General features: G+C 43.7%; 1 protein-coding gene across 3 annotated transcripts in view; it reads left to right on the top strand.

Moving 5' to 3' along the window:
- Positions 1 to 758: 758 nt before the first annotated feature.
- The window catches only part of LOC119786912 (von Willebrand factor A domain-containing protein 5A-like), a 29,518-nt gene continuing 11,767 nt past the window's right edge, over positions 759 to 18,509 (top strand). For all 3 annotated transcript variants that reach the window (XM_038290486.1, XM_038290487.1, XM_038290489.1), the window contains exons 1-10: positions 759 to 836; positions 1,050 to 1,252; positions 1,633 to 1,855; positions 5,568 to 5,734; positions 5,816 to 5,930; positions 9,519 to 9,691; positions 9,775 to 9,863; positions 11,349 to 11,493; positions 13,315 to 13,394; positions 13,486 to 13,600. In XM_038290486.1, the coding sequence (XP_038146414.1) occupies positions 800 to 836; positions 1,050 to 1,252; positions 1,633 to 1,855; positions 5,568 to 5,734; positions 5,816 to 5,930; positions 9,519 to 9,691; positions 9,775 to 9,863; positions 11,349 to 11,493; positions 13,315 to 13,394; positions 13,486 to 13,600 (1,347 nt within the window). In that variant the 5' untranslated portion in view covers positions 759 to 799. The remainder of the gene's footprint in view (positions 837 to 1,049; positions 1,253 to 1,632; positions 1,856 to 5,567; positions 5,735 to 5,815; positions 5,931 to 9,518; positions 9,692 to 9,774; positions 9,864 to 11,348; positions 11,494 to 13,314; positions 13,395 to 13,485; positions 13,601 to 18,509) is intronic.

An 18,509-nucleotide genomic window follows, 5' to 3' on the forward strand; every position in this document is an offset into this window, starting at 1 on the left:
AAGCTTATGAAGTAGATTTTCTCTGATAAGGTTTTCAACTGTACAGTCCAGTGAAATACACTGAGATCGGTGATCAGTCAGCCCTTTATTTTACTTTGCAAAGTAAAAAGAGAACAAGAGACAACAGCCGTCACAGTATGATGTTCTGCCCTGTTTTTATCTAGACAGTGTTTTTCTCACTTGCTTACAATAGTGGAAAAGCTGTGAAAGCTGTAAGAAAGAAAACAAATTACAGACGCATTTTAATGCCATGAACGTCCATATCAATGTGTTTTTTTTGCACCATGTTTTTCTTCCACACTGTTTACATTTGATCATTGCTGCACTTTAAGGAATGAGAATGTCATGAAAGCTGTACTAAACGAAATTTGGTTTTGTATTGACTCTGTGTATACAAAATGACAATAAAAGTTGTCCAAGTTTAATGTAAACAGGATCGATAGCACCCCGCCCCCCTTTGCAGTGCCATGTTGTAAAACAAGCGCTCCCGGTGCTATGACAACATAACAAAGTGTATAACTGTGAGAAGCAGGAGGAGAAAGAGGGAAACTTTCACTAGAAGAACTGAGTGGATCCAGGCTTTGATCACAGGTACTTTCTGCTAAAGATAGATGTTGTTATGGCGCTTAATTAGGCTGCAATTGTAGCTTCAGCTGTTCAGCAAACTAAACATATTTATAGTATCAAATCCTGACCACTGATTGTCATGTAATTCACAGGTCTACACTGTTGTTGTTTACATTTTGTATTGATTCTTCATGTTCTGAAGGACTGTTCTCCTTCTCTTAAGCTCAATCCAATGATGTTTGGTTTGCTGACTTTTGAAAAAGATTCAGGTAAAGTATTAAGCTAAATTATTATGAAAACTTGTTTTTTCAGGTGGTTTCTGACTACTTACCAATAAATGACTTTAAACTTAGATAATAAATGTAATTTCTTCTCTGTAGTATATGAAATCTAAATATCAAGCATCAAATTATTTAAAGTTATATTAAAATGTTGCAGCCAGAAATAAGCAATGATAAGCAGTCAGCTCCTTCTTTTCTCAGTTCCTCTGAAGAGCATTGAAGTGCAGCTGGAGGTGAAGGATCATGTCGCTACAGTGGCCTCCACTCTGAACTATGAGAACAAGGAGGATAAATCAGTGGAGGCTGTGTTTGTCTTCCCTATGCCTGGAGACGCTGCTGTGTGTCATTTCAGTGCTCAGGTTGGACAGACACACGTTGTAGCTGAAGTGAAGGACAAACAGCAGGTGAGTTTTATGCTGGTGAAGATTCTCAGCCATGCAAGTCAGAGTCATTCCAAAAAAAAGTTAAAAGCAATCCAGTGGACCTGTTTCCAAGTTTGAAGACGTTTCTCTTCCCATCCAGAAACTTTTTCAAATCAAAATGTCAGTAATAGCGTAGAGTTGCATGGGACCAAGTAGCACCAATGGGGGTCGTTTCAGTTCTTTTGTCAGCCTGCAATGCCTCATACATGTCTCTGAAAGAGGGGTTCGTTAAAGGGAATTGTTCGCCTAGCTTCTGTTCCTCTATAAGGGATTGAAGTTGCGATGATAGCGGGAAGCAGGTGACATTAATATACCCCTCTAAAGGAGCTGAAATGCAGGTATGTTTATTTTCTGGACTGCAGGCTCGGGAGGAGTACGATAATGGTCTGAGCTCCGGTCAGCAGGTATTCATATTGGAGGAGAGTGATGAGACCCCCGATATCTTCGCTCTGAGTGTCGGCAATCTGCATCCAGGAGAGAGCGCCTCCATCAGGCTGGAGTACATCACTGAGTTGGCTGTTGAGGCCGATGACGGACTGAGGTTCTGTCTGCCTGTTGTGCTCAACCCTCGATACCAACCTCAGGGTATGTATGGAGACAGTCAGAACTGCTGAATAACAGTTAATGGGATATAGAGAGAAAGCCAACGTTAACGGAGTGGCTTCCAATGTAAACAAAGAGAAAGATGTTTTTTTTTGTAGGAATGATTACAGATTCTAAGAGCACTTACAGAATATGAGCTGGGAATTTCTGTAGTTGGCTAAGACTGGGGGCCTCAGAGTGCTGGGAGTTGCCTCAACATGAAGTGCTCGGCTATATTACGCAACATTTTAAAGTAATTTCCTGTTACAGCTGCGTGCCTTTAAACAGATGTTGCAAGTGAGGAATATTTATAGGACTCAGTGTGAAGAAAAACAGCATAAATAAAGACCCATTTTTCAACACGACTTCTTCCAGAGGATGCAGGAAATTGTTATCTGACTGTTTTCAGTTTTACAGGCCATGTGTTGCCAGCGTCCCTCAGCAGCCATATATCTTTAGTTATTTTGGAGAAATGCCTATATGTTTAGTATTATAACATTTCTCTCAAATTTTCTCAATTTAAGAATGACTTGTTTTTTTTATTCTATCTTTTATAAATAATGCTAATGAACTAAACAAATCCTTTATATAAATTCCTATCTATATCATTATATCCTTTTCCTGACACACTAACCTTTGCACAGTAAGATTCTCTTCACTCTTTGGCCAATAGTTGTAATTTTTAAGCTGTTAACTATCATAACGTTATGCTTCCTTATCAACATGCCCAAAGTGGCGTTGGATGTAGGAGTTTGCCCTGAAATCGAAGGATTGACGGCTCATTGTCGCTGTGTCCTTGGGCAAGACACTTCACCTGCATTGTCTACTGATGGTGGGCCCGATGGCGCCAGTGTATGGCAGCCCAGCTTCTGTCAGTGAGCCCCAGGGCAGATGTGGCTACAATGTAGCTTGCCACCATCAGTGTGTGAGTGTGTGCGTGAATGAATGTAGTGTAGTGAAAAAAGGCGCTATATAAGTACATGCCATTTACCATTTACCAAAGTGGTATTTCCCTTGCTTCATACATTTGGTGTATTGCTCATGTGTTTTGCTCTGAGCAGCAACCGCCTTTCTTGTCCTAAAAAAACCCAGAAGGCCACCCTACGTAGTACCATTGCTGAGTTCAAAATCAGGGGCTGCATCCTCCGACGACCAGATTCGTAGGCCGATTTCGTCATAGCGTGGCACCGCGGCCTGTTCGGATTGCAGGACTTGTTATGCGGCCGACAAATGCTTCCTTTTTTAGCCCGTTTTGAAGGACAGGTCCGATGGTCCTTGTAGGACTTTGCCTTGCACCTGCTCAGTAAATAACTTCCCGAATTTCTCAGATTATTTCAATTCAGATTATTTATGTAGCACCAATTCACATCACACATAATCTAATACAATTTACAGTGAAAGTTCATCCAGATCGTAAAGTCAGGTTGATTTAATGCTTTCAATCTAAGTAAAACCAGCAGATTGCATCCGGTCATTGACCTTCCAGGTTTTGCTCCAACTGGATCAGCAAGTGGCAACAGTTGACACTGACTTGACTTTTGTCATTGACTCTGCAGCAATTCCTCAGCAATCAATCTGATCAGCAAGCAGTGATGCGATGCTGGGTGCAATAATTTCTGCTACTACTAGTAGACCTACTAGTAGTAGTTTATTTCTTCAGTCATTATAAACATTTAGAACACAGCAGTCACAAATGTATGGAAGGTCTTATACATTATACAATAAAAAAGCTTAATGATACCTGACCGAAAAGGTTTAGGCTGAAGTCGAGACTTATAAAGCCTAACCCCACTTACAAATGTAGCACTATGCCCGAAGATGAAACATCAGTAGCTCTACCAATGACGGAAACATTTATGCATGAAACCTAAACATACACAATCAAAATGATGCTATGTTATCATAATAACAGTTATAATAACGGTTATTTTAAAAACCTTCATTCAATTGTACTATATTTTTCCATATTTGACTTGTAGATTTTTTTTTTTTTAATGCATGGATAGTTTTGGAGTACTGAAGTTGATGAGGTGAACCATTCCATAGTTAATCTCTTTTAACTGATTAACACCTCCTCTTTGTATTAGTCCTTGCCTTATGCTATGATCACACGGGGCACGCCTTTGGCGGCAAAAACGTAGCCTCGTGAGACCATCCTGATCTCGCGAGCTTTCAAGATTTCTCTCGCTAATCAGTCTGGAGACTCTGGAGTCTGGACTTTGGAGCTGTTCACCAAACGAACGTCCAATCAGCGTTGGCTTTGAGGTGGGTTGAGGTGTGACGCAACGAGAAGCGCGACAGTACAGTCTAAAGAACATGGCGGCTTCAGCCGATGAAACTAGCGCTAGCGTGGCTATCGAGCAAGATTTATCGGAATTACACTGTATTTCTTCACTGAAAGAAGAGCAAAACACTGCTCTGGAGGCTTTTCTCAGAGAAAAAGATGTTTTTGCTCTTCTCCCGACTGGTTTCGGCAAGAGTTTGATCTATCAATTGGCTCATCTCCGTCGTCGCTCTGTTACGTCATATGCTTCGTTGATCTGATTGGTTTATTTGGCCCGTCTATCACCAACATAGGCCAATCAGCTAACCAGTATTTTCGCCCCTTCCCAAAATTACTTCTACGGAAGGTTTCCAGATGGATATGCGGAGCAAATCCATCTGGCGGAGTCAGGTTAGCAAAAACGCACCTGATGCTTAATTTTTAAAGCTTGCACACATTAAGGTCAGACGCGCCTCAAGAGCATCATGTTCCTGAAGCGTGTCCAGTAAAGTGCGTCCTAAAAATAAATTAAGAATATTATTTTTATTCCTTTCAAACTCTTTAAAATTGTTTGGTTGCAGCATTTCATTGGCCAAGTTTCCTCGATTAAAAGCATTTTGCAATTTCCTGTCTTCATTTATAATTGAGTTATTCACTATTAAATGATCTGGGTATTTATTATTTTTCCTCCCATTCCTAATAATGCCATTCAATACCTTCCAGGTACCTTGCGCATCACTCTTGTTCTACTCCAGTAAATTATGATAATATGCTTTTTTATTCAATTCTATCATTTGTGTTAACTTATTTTTAGACCTTTTATACTTTTCTTCAGTTTATTTAGTGCTTTTCTTTAAATGTAATCTATAAAGTTGTTGTTTTCTTTTAGAGGCGTTGGATATAACCTTGGTAATCCATGGCTTATCTTGACTATTATTATCTTTTATCAAATATTTCTTGCATGGGCAGTGCTGATCCTGCAATTGGATTAGAGTAAGTAGGAAGGCACTGTATGCCACATCAGGGTCAGAAGTTGCATACACTTCTACCTAAGTTTGGGCACATAGTTCAGCCTTGAATGCAACGCTAGCTTCAGGTGATCAATGTCTTACAAATTTGTCTTAAAACTGTGGCAAATTTTTGCAACACTAAGAGAAACTGTTCTTTTTTTAAACTAACCTCTATGTCATTGAAATGTGTGTTTCCGCTGCAAGACGTCTCAGGCTAAACCAACTCTCAGAAGGGTTTTTAAAAAGCAATTAGATGACAAATTACCCAAATTATCACAAAATAAGCCACACATGGCTGAAACGAGCCTTACTTACAAAGTAGGGTTTTTTTGCAGTTAAATTGTTTATGCTAGGAATCCAATGATCACTTGTAACATTTTATAAAGGTTTTAACAGTTTTAATCGATTGTATGTCTGTAATTGTTTCTCATGATGCTTCCAGGTAGTGAAGGTCCAAGCGTCCAGGTGACTTCAGTTCCAGCCTTTATGGTTCCCTACAGTCTGTCCTTCTCTGCCCGAGTCTCCTCTCCTCGCCCAGTCTCTAAAGTAGAGTCCAACTCTTCTCTGGAGCCACTTCAGTATCTCAGCGCTGATCAAACTCAGGCCACGGTGGGAAAAAAGCTAATGTTCCTGCTGGGTGTGGTTTTTACAAACAGGATAAATCTTATAACCATTATTTTTGATCTGTAGTTTAAGTTGGCCGAAGAATACAAGTTTGACAGAGATGTTGAACTGCTGATTTATTACAAAGACGCCCAGCAGCCCACTGCTGTGTTGGAGGCAGGAGAGGCCTCTGCCGAACCTGGTGAGTAGAGAAGAATAATGTTAGATGTTTGATTTCTTGTCTGCGTGTGTCTTAGGAGTGCCACTGCCTCTATTCATTGCTAATTTTGTCACCATTACAGCTTAATTGTATAGAGGACGTTCTTTTACTTCTGGGTGGATCACCTGAATGAGTGGTCCTCCTAATTGTCAATCATTCTGGTGATATGTTTACGTAAGGGGTTCCTAAGCGCTAGTCTCGTTAGCGCACTTTCAGACAGTCATTGAAGCTCACCTTTCTCACCGCGGTTCTTTGAAAATGGCCGAAGGTTGTTAAGAAAAAGTGTCTAGAAGTGTACGAGAAGAAAAGAAAGGCCTCAGAAGAGGCACATATATCCCAGAATGCTTTGCATGGAGAACTCTCCTCACACACACGTTTTTTAAAAAAAATTCACGAAAATCTTCCACAACACCTTTTTTTGCTCAGATAAGGAATAACTGGAATGGAATTCCAGTTATAAATCATAAAATCCACCAAGGAAAACAATTAGGGACTTAGCTAAAACCAGTTCAGATGTTAGGATAAGATTCAATAAAAGAAAATGCTTAGTAAAAAAAAGATGAAAGATTAAACAGTAAATTACAAGCAGCCAAGAAGTTAGCTCCGGTGCCTTGTCGTGAAGCATGTACCGATAATAACTAGCATAGAAACGAAGAGTGACAATCTGATCATCCTGCCGCAGTTCAGGTATCTGGTTGAGTGATTAGGTACAGAAAAATTTAATTCTGTTTATCTAGCCATGCAAATAAGTTACAGTTATGTCCTCCATGCGTTTTGTACCAAGCTCCTGCTAAAAGCTCCAGTCGCCTGCTGGTATGACTTCTATGAAGAATAACAGCAGCTGATGACTGTTTCAATGGAGCTCACGTTTTTCAAACGGCACTAAAAGATGCTCCTACATGAATGATTCATGGATTGATTCATGATCATGATTCATGAGTCCGGGCTCATAGATGCCACTTTATTGAGAATTGTTTAGTTTTTTTTAGCTTAAATACAAAACCTGTATGTGTTTCTGCAGTTTTGGCGTCATTATGACTCTAAGGGGGAGTGGTGGGCTAGTGGTTAGGACATTGCACTTGGGTTCCAGAAGTTCTGAGTTCAAGCCCCACTCCAAAGGACTGCCACTCTGAGCAAAGACCCTTAAAGTATTTAATATCATATTAAATTTTAAATAATTTTTGCTTAAAAATGTATATAAATGTACTCGATATAAGACATATTGTCCAAAAAGTTAGAACATTTCTATAAAAAAAGAATCCTGTCTTAAAATCTGTTTTTTTTTTTTCCTGGTTATCTTCTGCAGGCCAGTTAGTTCTACGTCAGCCTGAACACCTAAATTCGGCCAATCATATACACTATATTGCCAAAAGTATTTGCTCACCCATCCAAATGATTGGAATCAGGTGTTCCAATCACTTCCATGGCCACAGGTGTATAAATTCAAGCACCTAGGCATGCAGACTGTTTTTACAAACATTTGTGAAAGAATGGGTCGCTCTCAGGAGCTCAGTGAATTCCAGCGTGGAACTGTGATAGGATGCCACCTGTGCAACAAATCCAGTCGTGAAATTTCCTCGCTCCTAAATATTCCACAGTCAACTGTCAGCTGTATTATAAGAAAATGGAAGTGTTTGGGAACGACAGCAACTCAGCCACGAAGTGGTAGGCCACGTAAACTGACGGAGCGGGGTCAGCGGATGCTGACGCGCATAGTGCGAAGAGGTCGCCAACTTTCTGCAGAGTCAATCACTACAGACCTCCAAACTTAATGTGGCCTTCAGATTAGCTCAAGAACAGTGCGCAGAGAGCTTCATGGAATGGGTTTCCATGGGCGAGCAGCTGCATCCAAGCCATACATCACCAAGTGCAATGCAAAGCGTCGGATGCGGTGGTGTAAAGCACGCCGCCACTGGACTCTAGAGCAGTGGAGACGCGTTCTCTGGAGTGACGAATCGCGCTTCTCCATCTGGCAATCTGATGGACGGGTCTGGGTTTGGCGGTTGCCAGGAGAACGGTACTTGTCTGACTGCATTGTGCCAAGTGTAAAGTTTGGTGGAGGGGGGATTATGGTGTGAGGTTGTTTTTCAGGAGCTGGGCTTGGCCCCTTAGTTCCAGTGAAAGGAACTCTGAATGCTTCAGCATACCAAGACATTTTGGACAATTCCATGCTCCCAACTTTGTGGGAACAGTTTGGAGCTGGCCCCTTCCTCTTCCAACATGACTGTGCACCAGTGCACAAAGCAAGGTCCATAAAGACATGGATGACAGAGTCTGGTGTGGATGAACTTGACTGGCCTGCACAGAGTCCTGACCTCAACCCGATAGAACACCTTTGGGATGAATTAGAGCGGAGACTGAGAGCCAGGCCTTCTCGTCCAACATCAGTGTGCAACCTCACAAATGCGCTTCTGGAAGAATGGTCAAAAATTCCCATAAACACACTCCTAAACCTTGTGGACAGCCTTCCCAGAAGAGTTGAAGCTGTTCTAGCTGCAAAGGGTGGACCGATGTCATATTGAACCCTATGGATTAGGAACGGGATGTCACTTAAGCTCATATGTGAGTCAAGGCAGGTGAGCAAATACTTTTGGCAATATAGTGTATCAACGGTCATCTGTCAATCAAATTTTTTCAGTCATAGCATCTTGATTCATATGTCGCAGCTAATATACGCAACGGTTGAAATCAGAATCACTTCCTTTCCCATTGAGTTAAGTCCCAGTGTTCACGGGGATGGACGTCTGTGTCTTCGGCAGGCGTAGAGCTAACAGAACTGGCAGCGTTGCGAGGCAAGGGCTCAAACATGTACGGCTGGAAGGCTTCTACACCAAACCAAGCTTCTGCCGCCCTGGCGTCCTCTTCCACAACATCTTCGTCCCCGCTTTCCTCCTCTAAATAAAAAATGGATGACGGAGGAGACTCCTCCACGACCTCCGACACTAAACTCTCCTCCTCGAGCATGTTTCCGCTGTCCATAGCGTTCCTTGACAGCGTCGTTTCTAAGTCACCAATTTAGTGCTACTTGGTCCCAATGGAATTTCCCATTGGGAACCTGCTAGCACTAAGTTGCTAACTGGTTAGCAAGATGTTTCCGACAAACCGGCCACAATCAAACTTGCTTGCGAACCTTCAGCCACAACAATCCCTCCCCCTTGATAAATAACCAATCACATTCACTTTATTCACTCGTATAAAGTCGGGCACCAGTCGGGAGAATTCGGATCTGAAACCGTTGGAACAGCAGTTTCCCTACAACTTTAATTTCACACTGCTTCCCAGGGGCCACACAATGGCAGCCCACTCTTCTCCAAGAGGATCGGTTAAATGCAGATGATGAAGTTCTTTGCTTTGTACTTGTGACATTGTGATGACAATAAAGTTGAATTCTATTCTACTCTAATTGTTGGTTGTTTTTTCAGCAAATCTCATGTTTGAAGGTCTATATATTCCCTTTAATAGCTATTTGACTACTAAATTAGTTTACTATTTTACTAATAGATGAATTATTTCATCTCTATGTGAAATAGCACAAATCTGAGTTGACCTGGCATCCATGGTTTGTTTCAGGCTCTGTGATGGGTGATCCGGTGGTAATGGTGAGCTTGTATCCTGAATATTCAGAATCTTTGATGTCCAAATGTAACTCCAGTGGAGAGTTTGTGTTCTTGTTGGATCGATCGGCCAGCATGGACTTCCCCTTATACTGTGGAAGTCATGAGAGTCGTATTGCAAGTGCCAGGGTAATATTTTAGATGGAACGTTTCAATACTTACAGCACCGCTGTCATACTGTTTTATTCACTTTCTTTCCTATTTCCTTTTAGGATACTCTGCTGCTCCTGTTGAAGAGTTTACCAAATGGCTGTTATTTCAACATTTACAGCTTTGGAGACAGTTACGAACACGTCTTCCCGTAAGTTTAAATAGTTTTAAAAAACCAAACCTTGATTTGAAAAGGTAAAATATAGAATAAAGAAATGGTTTTAGTAACATTTCTTTTAAATTCATTTGATTATAGTTTTGGAAAAATGGTTCCTGCACATACTTGCCATTCCATTTTTGTTTTGTATTTAGAAATCCAAAATCATAAAACAGTTTCCTGATTTCCAGATGAAATAAAAAAATGTATTACACTTTTTTTCCTCCTGATTCAGCTCCCAAAATCCTGGTCCCCATATGATAAAGTTCTGTTCTTTGAGTTAGGGTTAGGGCGCTGTGTTAGGCCATAGATAATGAATGTGAGTCAATGAAAGGTCCCCACAAGTCATGAAAACACAGCTGTGTGTGTAGGTGTGTGTGATTAACGTCTTGACCAGGGGTACTAATAAATGCGGAGAGTTTTTTAAATATTAATTTTCTGATTAAGGGACTTTTAATTCAATTCAGTTTATTTATATGGTGCCAAATTTACAAAATGTCATCTCAAGGCTCTTACTCCATCCAGATCATCCAGTCAAATTGATTCAAAGTTTTCTATCCAAGGAAAACCATTTGATTGAATCAACTCATTGACTTGAAGACAATCCCTTACACTAAGCCTGCTTGTAGCGACAGTGGAGAGGAAAAACTCCCTTTTAACAGGAAGAAACCTCCAGCAGCCGACTGGGGTTCAAGGAGACAGAAGCAGACATAGAAAAGGAAGCATAGATACAAAAGGTGACTGTAAACCAGCTCCACAGGTGACCTTTCCAGGAAACACACAGCCAGGCAGACGAGCTCGGAGCCAGCTCCCATGTCAGAGGATGAAGAGAGCACATCCAGCTAATCAGTCAGAGAAACAGGACTACAATAAATAAACAGGCCGATCTTCAACATCTATAAACAAACTTGTTGATGGCAGCAGCACAGCTGATAATTCTCTCCAGGATGGAGTTACAGCCAAACAGGCAAAAAACCAGATGAAGCTACTATGAGAAAAAGTAGAGAGAGCAGAACGTTAGAGATTGAATTAATAGATTCTGCAGAGTGGGAGAATAGAGATAGAATGAAGCAGAATGATGAAAAAGGGGTCCCTATGTCCTCCAGCAGTCTAAGCCTATAGCAGCATAACTATAGAGATAGCTCAGGATAACCTGAGCCACTCTAACTAGAAGCTTTATCAAAAAGGAAAGTTTTAAGCCTAGCCTTAAAAGTAGACAGGGTGTCTGCCTCACGGACTAAAACTGGTAGTTGGTTCCACAGGAGAGGAGCCTGAGAACTAAAAGATCTGCCTCCCATTCTACTTTTAGAAATTCTAGGAACCACTAGTAAACCTGCAGATTGAGAGCGAAGTGCTCTGTTAGGAACATAAGGAACAATCAGATCTCTGATATAAGATGGAGCTTGGCCATTTAAGGCTTTATATGTGAGAAGGAGATATTTATGTATTTGCAGTAAGTGTGCACCGTTTCTCCAACAGTAAGAGTGTAAAGTACAGCCAGAAGAACCTAAAACGGGCTTTGAAGAAAGTAGAGGAGATGAACTGTAACCTTGGAGGAACACAGATCCTGGAGCCTCTGCAACACATTTATGGACAGCCCTGTATTCCTGATAAACCCAGACAGGTAATGCACATAAAAACACAAACCCACACACTAAGTATCAAGAGGCCAATAGGAGAAGTTAAGCATAGCTCAGTTTTCACTTTGATTAGGGATTATTTAAACAAGAACTCTTTGGGCTTCTTTTTTTTCTTTATTCCCTCTTGTACCTTATTGTTCAGAAAAATATTTCAAAATAGCTTAACATGCCTATATTACTTCTATTTTATTTACACACTTAGATCTGTGTACAAATTCAGTGTTTTCACACAATTTTCCTTGTTTTCTGTTTAACCAATCAATTTGTGATGTTTTGGCTTCTGTTGGGGACTATTAACTTATTACTCACACTTCAGTGGAAAATATGTGCTTATAGATATAGCCCACCCAGATATAAATATAGTTTAGATCTGAATTCTGAGATTTCCAAATCGAGGTTGGCCACCACCACCATTTACCCCCTCTAATACAGATGGTGGCAACAGTAATACTCTCAAGTGGAATATTCATTTTAATTTTTCATATATTACTTACTATTCTTTCATATATTTATAATTTCTTCACAACAAAAACTCTGTGGTTAATTATACACATCAATATACAAACATTAAAGATGATAAGTACAGAACTCATGGTCTTTTCAGAACTAGATTTTGTGTTATATGGGCTAAGGAGAAAATTATGAGTCTCTGCAAGTCATCTAGGAGTCTTCAGTGAAATCATATATTAATAATCATTTTGATAAAAATAATAAGCAATCAATTTATGTAGATATTTGTACTTGTAAATATCATTTTTATGCAGAATGATTATCGATAAAAGTAGGTAAGTAATGACAATGGAAAAGATGTTTGCCACACAGGCGTAACTTTCTAAAGGACTGGTGTGGACATGTCCCCACCAATAATTTCAATACATAGACTTTGGCAATATGTGGGACAAGTTTCTAAATTTGATTTTGCTATTTTTAGAGGAGGATAATCACTAATGTAGCTGAAAGGAAAAATATCCATCAATAAATCCAAATTTTTCAGGATGGATGAAGGAAAAAAACACTGTACACTCTAGGAAGCCATGATATATTGCTGTTTGCATCGGAATCGACTGTTATTCATCCTTGTTTTTATATACATTAATGTCTATCTATAAATATAAATGTCAGCGTATTTTCGGTCTTTTGTGTTCTCAGCCTTATTCTGGCTTTAACGTTGCACTTCCACAGAGTCACAGCATCAAGGTGAGATTCCTCCTGCAGTCTGTCTCTGCGGGACAGGTAAACGGCCATCTTTGTTTCACTGATTTAAAAAAATATAAAGGTCGGCCATCGGCTTGTTTTTTTTTTCTGTTCTGTCTAAATTACCCTAAAAGGCTAAAATTATCTTTAATTTTGTGCATTCAACAAAAACGTGGAACACGTTCTCAGATAGACCGCAGAAACGACGCTCGTTTAACACACCCCGATTAATAACGGGTAAAGACGAGTTTGTGGCGAGTTTGTGGCGCTGTGTAAAATCCTCCATTGGAGATCACCAGTTTGTTTTTTAATAGGAGGTTTGTATAAAATCCAACACTGGAGAGGTTTTTTCTTAGGTTTTTCTCTCCAGCTGGTTCTGAAGGTGTCTTTGGTTGATCACTTTTGTTTTGTAGCTGTGGTAAAGGGCTTTCTGGTCCATATTCAATAAAACCATTCCTCTGTGGGTTCAGTCTTTAGAGCAGAGATCCGCTTTGTTCAGGGTCCATAACAGTCTTTGATTTGCCTGCGTCACTGATACAGAAATCACTAAGATTAAGTCTTTATGTCACTAAAAATACATTCCTCTTTACTGTATGTTTCATCTTCTTCAGCTGTTCATCTTCACCGATGGTGAGGTGTGTTGCACAAAATCTGTCGTGGATGAGGTGAAGAAAAACTCTGAATTTCACAGGTAAGATAACTGAAACCAGGCCAGACCTTTGGATTATTTTGAGCACCAAGTGAATCAGCAAGTTTCCAAAGTGCATCTGTCTTTATTCTAGGTGTTTCTCTTTTGGGATTGGAGAAGGTGCCAGCTCTGAGCTTATCTATGGGATGGCCAGAGAGGGAGGAGGTCATGCTCAGTTCATCATAGGCAAGGAGAGGATGCAACCAAAAGTAAGCTTTAACATGTGAGACATAGAGCCTCTTGTTTTAGGAATTTTAATTATTTGCATTAAAACTAATTAAAGTTCTACTTCTGTCATTTCTTTTTATATTTATCCATAAAGTACCTGTGGAATCAAGGTTTTTCCTTGGCCTGCTTTGTGTGATAAAATGTTTGAACAGAAGTAATGATAGAGAAATTCTGTACCATTCACTATGCTATACAGTTTAGGGGGACAGAAAGCAGGTGCCTCCCCTCCCTACTCTAGATAAGGTTGAGGGGAAGGTCATTAGAAATAATGAGTTCACAAAGACTCCTTCATGCTATGGTTAAAACTTATGCTCTTATCGTTCTCCCGTCCTGTTTCTGGCGTGAACGGAAAACAGTTTATCTGAACAAATTTACGTCCTTTGATGAGGCGTTTCTGTTGGGAAGACTCAATGTTCGTGTGTAAGAAGTCTTTATAATGCAAGGGTGGGCAGGACCTAATCAGAGCTACACTGGGAGCTTTACGCAGCTGTCTCGTGTAGTTCTCCTCTGCAGAGTCAAATAAAACGTTTTCTTCCTTGCATATCAACTCTCAGTGCTCATTTTTTACTCCACATACTGTCATGATGGGTTTCTAAGAGAGTAAGCCCAAGATGCAGAACACACACGGAGACACTGGGTAAAAAGTCCAAAAGAGTTTATTGTGGCACAAACATGAATCATGAAAAGGGAACAGTTCAGGCAGGGGGCTGGTTCACTGGGGTTTGTGCAGGGAAAGGGAGATGGATGGTAGCTGAGTTCAAGTGAGGCTAAGCATCAAGCTAGGCTTAGCCTGGCAGTCCTGAGTTTGAGCTTCCAGCTCACTGCAGGGAACAACAGGGGAAAACATGAAGGATTTCTCAGGCTGAGCTTCCAGCTCACCGCAGGGAACTACAGGGGAAAATCCACATGGGAACCTCTAGGGAAACTCCTCAGAGAAGTCGTCAGGTTTCTACCACGTAGGAATCTTCGGGTTGGCTCACCAGGGCAGATTAGCAGGTTAGGCTTTCCAAGAGCTTCAGGCTTGAGACTGGTTTCCTGTGGTGCAGCTCCTCCAGAGCTGCAGACCAGAGACTGATTTCCAGTGAGGGTGCTCTTCCTGAGCTTCACGAGGAGACAGGAGGTTAAGCTCGTCCAGAGCTTCACGAGGAGACAGGATTCCTGTGAGGCACAGATAGGAGAGATTAGAATCTGATCTCAACCTAGGAACAACCAAGACTCAGTCTATAGCAGAAGGTTCAGGAAGCTAACCAACTAAGATCAACACTGCGGCGTGGAATTAAGGTCTGAAGGCAGCTTAAATACTTTGGTCCTCCTGATGAGTAGATCAGCCACAGGTGTGTGGGAGGCTCAGCTAAGGAGGACCCACGGCGCACTCTGCTGGAGGCAGAGGGTAATCTCCAGAACCTAACAAAAGACAAAGAGAGCAGAAGAGGATCCTCGGCGCCCTCTGGTGGGCAAGCCTGAGGATCCCAACAGAGCCCCCCCCTCAAGGGCGGATTCCAGACGCCCCCTGAAAAAAAAAAAAAAAGTCCAAAAAACAAAAAACAACCCACCCAGGGCGGGCGGAGGGGGCACTAGGGTGAGGAGGGCCAGAAACAACAAAAAACAGAGTCCAGAAAACAAAAACAACCCACCCAGGGTGGGCGAAGGGGAAAACAGGCCAGGAGGGCCGAAAACTAAACCAGAGTCCAGAACAAAAAACAATCCACTTATGGTGGACGAAAACAAAAGAAAACCCAAAAAATTTTCGGGCAAAGTCTCTGGTGGCCGGCCGAGGGACCGGCAGCAGGACACAGTCACAGGTGGCCTGCCGTGGGGCCGGCAGCAGGACACAGTCTCAGGTGGCCTGCCGTGGGGCCGGCAGCAGGACACAGTCTCAGGTGGCCTGCCGTGGGGCCGGCAGCAGGACACAGTCTCAGGTGGCCTGCCGTGGGGCCGGCAGCAGGACACAGTCTCAGGTGGCCTGCCGTGGGGCCGGCAGCAGGACACAGTCTCAGGTGGCCTACCATGGGGCCGACGGCGGAGGCGTAATTGCTGCTCAGGAGGTCGACCGTTGAGATGAAGGCGAAGCAGCGTCTTAGGGGGACCACCGCCGGGCCGGAGGCACGGTTGAGGTTCAGGAGGCCGGCCAAGGATCCGACAGCGGAGCAGAGTCTTAGGTGGCCGGCTGCGGGGTCGAAGGCGACGCTGACACTCTGGGGGTCTGCCACGGGGTCGGCGGTGAAGATGATGCTCCGGGGATCTGCCGCGGGACTGGAGGCGAAGCTGAGCCTCTGGGGGTCCGCCACGGGGCCGGAGGTGAAGCCGACGCTCTGGAGGTCTGCCACGAGGCCGGAGGCGAAGCTGACGCTCATGAGGTCTGCCGCGGGGCCGGAGGCGAAGCACCTTTTTAGGAGGAAGACGCCCAAACTTCAGCAGATACCACCACGGGGTACCCCGTCCCCTCCTCGGCAGCTCAGGCTCAGTAGCGACCGCCAACTGCGGCTCAGGAGGAGGCTCTGAGGAGACCGCCGACTGCGGCTCTGGAGGAGGCTCTGAAGAAACCGCCGGCTGCGGCTCTGGAGGAGGCTCTGAGGAGACCGCCGGCTGCGGCTCTGGAGGAGGCTCTGAGGAGACCGCCGGCTGCGGCTCTGGAGGAGGCTCTGAGGAGACCGCCGACTGCGGCTCGGGAGCAGGGGAGCCCGCCGATTGCGGCTCGGGAGCAGGGGAGCCCGCCGATTGCGGCTCGGGAGCAGGGGAGCCCGCCGATTGCGGCTCTGGAGCAGGGGAGCCCGCCGATCGCGGCTCCGGGTCAGGAACAGGGGAGCCCGCCGATCGCGGCTCCGGGTCAGGAACAGGGGAGCCCGCCGATTGCGGCTCCGGGTCTGGAACAGGGGAGCCCGCCGATTGGGGCTCCGGGTCTGGAACAGGGGAGCCCGCCGATTGCGGCTCCCGATCAGGAACAGGGGAGCCCGCCGATTGCGGCTCCCGATCAGGAACAGGAGAGCCCGCCGATTGCGGCTCCCGATCAGGAACAGGGGACACCACCGGTTGTGGTTCCACCTCTGGAACTGGAGGGGCGACCCATGGAGGCTCAAGTTCAGTCTTTGAGGTGGCTTGAAGCGTCTGTGGAGGACTCTTGGTGGTTTGTGGCCTTTGCTGAGGGGCTCTTGGAGGCATTCTTTCACCAACTCCACTTTCTGAAGCCCTCTTAAGAGTATGCTTAGGGGTCTCTGGACGGTGCAGGGCAGGCTCAGGGGTCTCTGGACGGCACAGAGCAGGCTCAGGGGTCTCTGGACGGCACAGAGCAGGCTCAGGGGTTTCTAGACGGCACGGAGTTGACTTAGGGCGACGCCGTTTCTTACGCCGAGGAGTCTTTGGAGCTTGGCTAACTGGTTTATTGATTGAATCAGACACTAAATTAACCGGTTGAGAAATAATAATTCCAGAATGGATTACAGGATCAGAGGCTAAAAAATCAGGCAAGGGGTCAGGTTTAAAATTAACTGGGTTATTTACTGGTTCAGGATCTGGATCTGGCTGGCGTGTAACTGAAAGTGGTGGCTCGAAAGGGAAGATATCATCTCTATCACCATAGAAAAAGTTCCATAGATCAGCCTCATGGATGTGGGGAGCTTGATCAACAGGTGAGGGAACTGGTCTAGTTTTTACGGTGACGGGTGCAGGTGTCTGAACAGGATGGCGGGGATCTCTAGCTGTTTGACGTGTAACTGGTGGGACTATTTTGAGTCTTAACAGACGGAGCTAACTGACGATCAAGTAAATTGGAGCTGAGACTGACCTGGTGTAGATGGGAACTGGAATCCTGAGACTGAAGGTGGACGGCTCTGGGTCTAGTTTGCAGTTCGATGTCTAATCCGATGGCTAGCTCTATGAGGTCTTCAAGGTTAGCTGGCTCATCGTGAAATGTTAGCTCATTTCTGACTGGTTCGTTTAGAGCTAGGAGAAAAGTGGTTTGGAGCGCAGGCTCGTTCCACCCGGAAACGGCTGCTTTTACCAGGAAATCAGAGGAAAACTCGGCAACGGACCTATTACCCTGTTTAATACTTAGAAGGTTGCCGGAAACGGAGAACTTAGTGACCTGACTAAAAGTTCTTTCAAACTCCTGGGTGAAATTCTCAAATGTACAGCTTTCTCTAATATTTGGCGGAAATTTGGTCTCTGCCCATTCAAGGGCTTCACCAGAAAGAAAAGTAATAACAAAAGCTATCCTATCTTTATCAAAACGAAAGTTAGCAGCGTGAAAACTAAAAAATAGCTGACACTGAAATTGAAATCCCTTGAGCTTTCTTGGGTTGCCAGAAAATCTCTCAGGCAAAGGAGGACCGGGAGACGAAAACGATGGGATGAGTTCTGACGAGAAGGGAGGGTTATTATCTTGACTGGGAAATGACGGACGGAATTCCGGAAGTGACGAAACCGGAACCGGAAGCTGAACTGGCGCCATCTTGTGATTCCCACGAAGCCTGTGGGATCTTAAAACGTGTGTCTTCTTTAAATCACACTGGGGATCTGAGAGAGAAAGCAGTTGCAGCGTCGCTGTGGAGTTAGCGCCTGATGTTGAGAGCTGGAGTTTGATTTTTTAGCTAGTCGCCGAAGAAAACAGATGCCAAGTCCTGTAGCCTACTCAAACGGCGAAATAATTTGGGGGTCCTCGTCGGAAGAAGGAGACGATGACAATGACACTGATCCGAGTCAAAAGCCAGTTTGTGGGATCAAGACGGCGGCTCAAGTTGTAGAGGATGAGGAAGAGCTAGAAAGTGATTCGGATATGGATAGTTGGATGCCAGTTGGTAGTTTCCGGAGAAATGGAAAATCCAAAAGTAGTGAAGCGGGCAGAACTTGTGAGAATTCAGGAATCAAAAGAAACCTTGAAGACGAAAGCACAGA

The sequence above is a fragment of the Cyprinodon tularosa genome, unplaced genomic scaffold (assembly GCF_016077235.1).
Source record: "Cyprinodon tularosa strain WSP-4 unplaced genomic scaffold, ASM1607723v1 ctg282, whole genome shotgun sequence".
In the NCBI taxonomy this organism is placed as follows: Eukaryota; Metazoa; Chordata; class Actinopteri; order Cyprinodontiformes; family Cyprinodontidae; genus Cyprinodon; species Cyprinodon tularosa.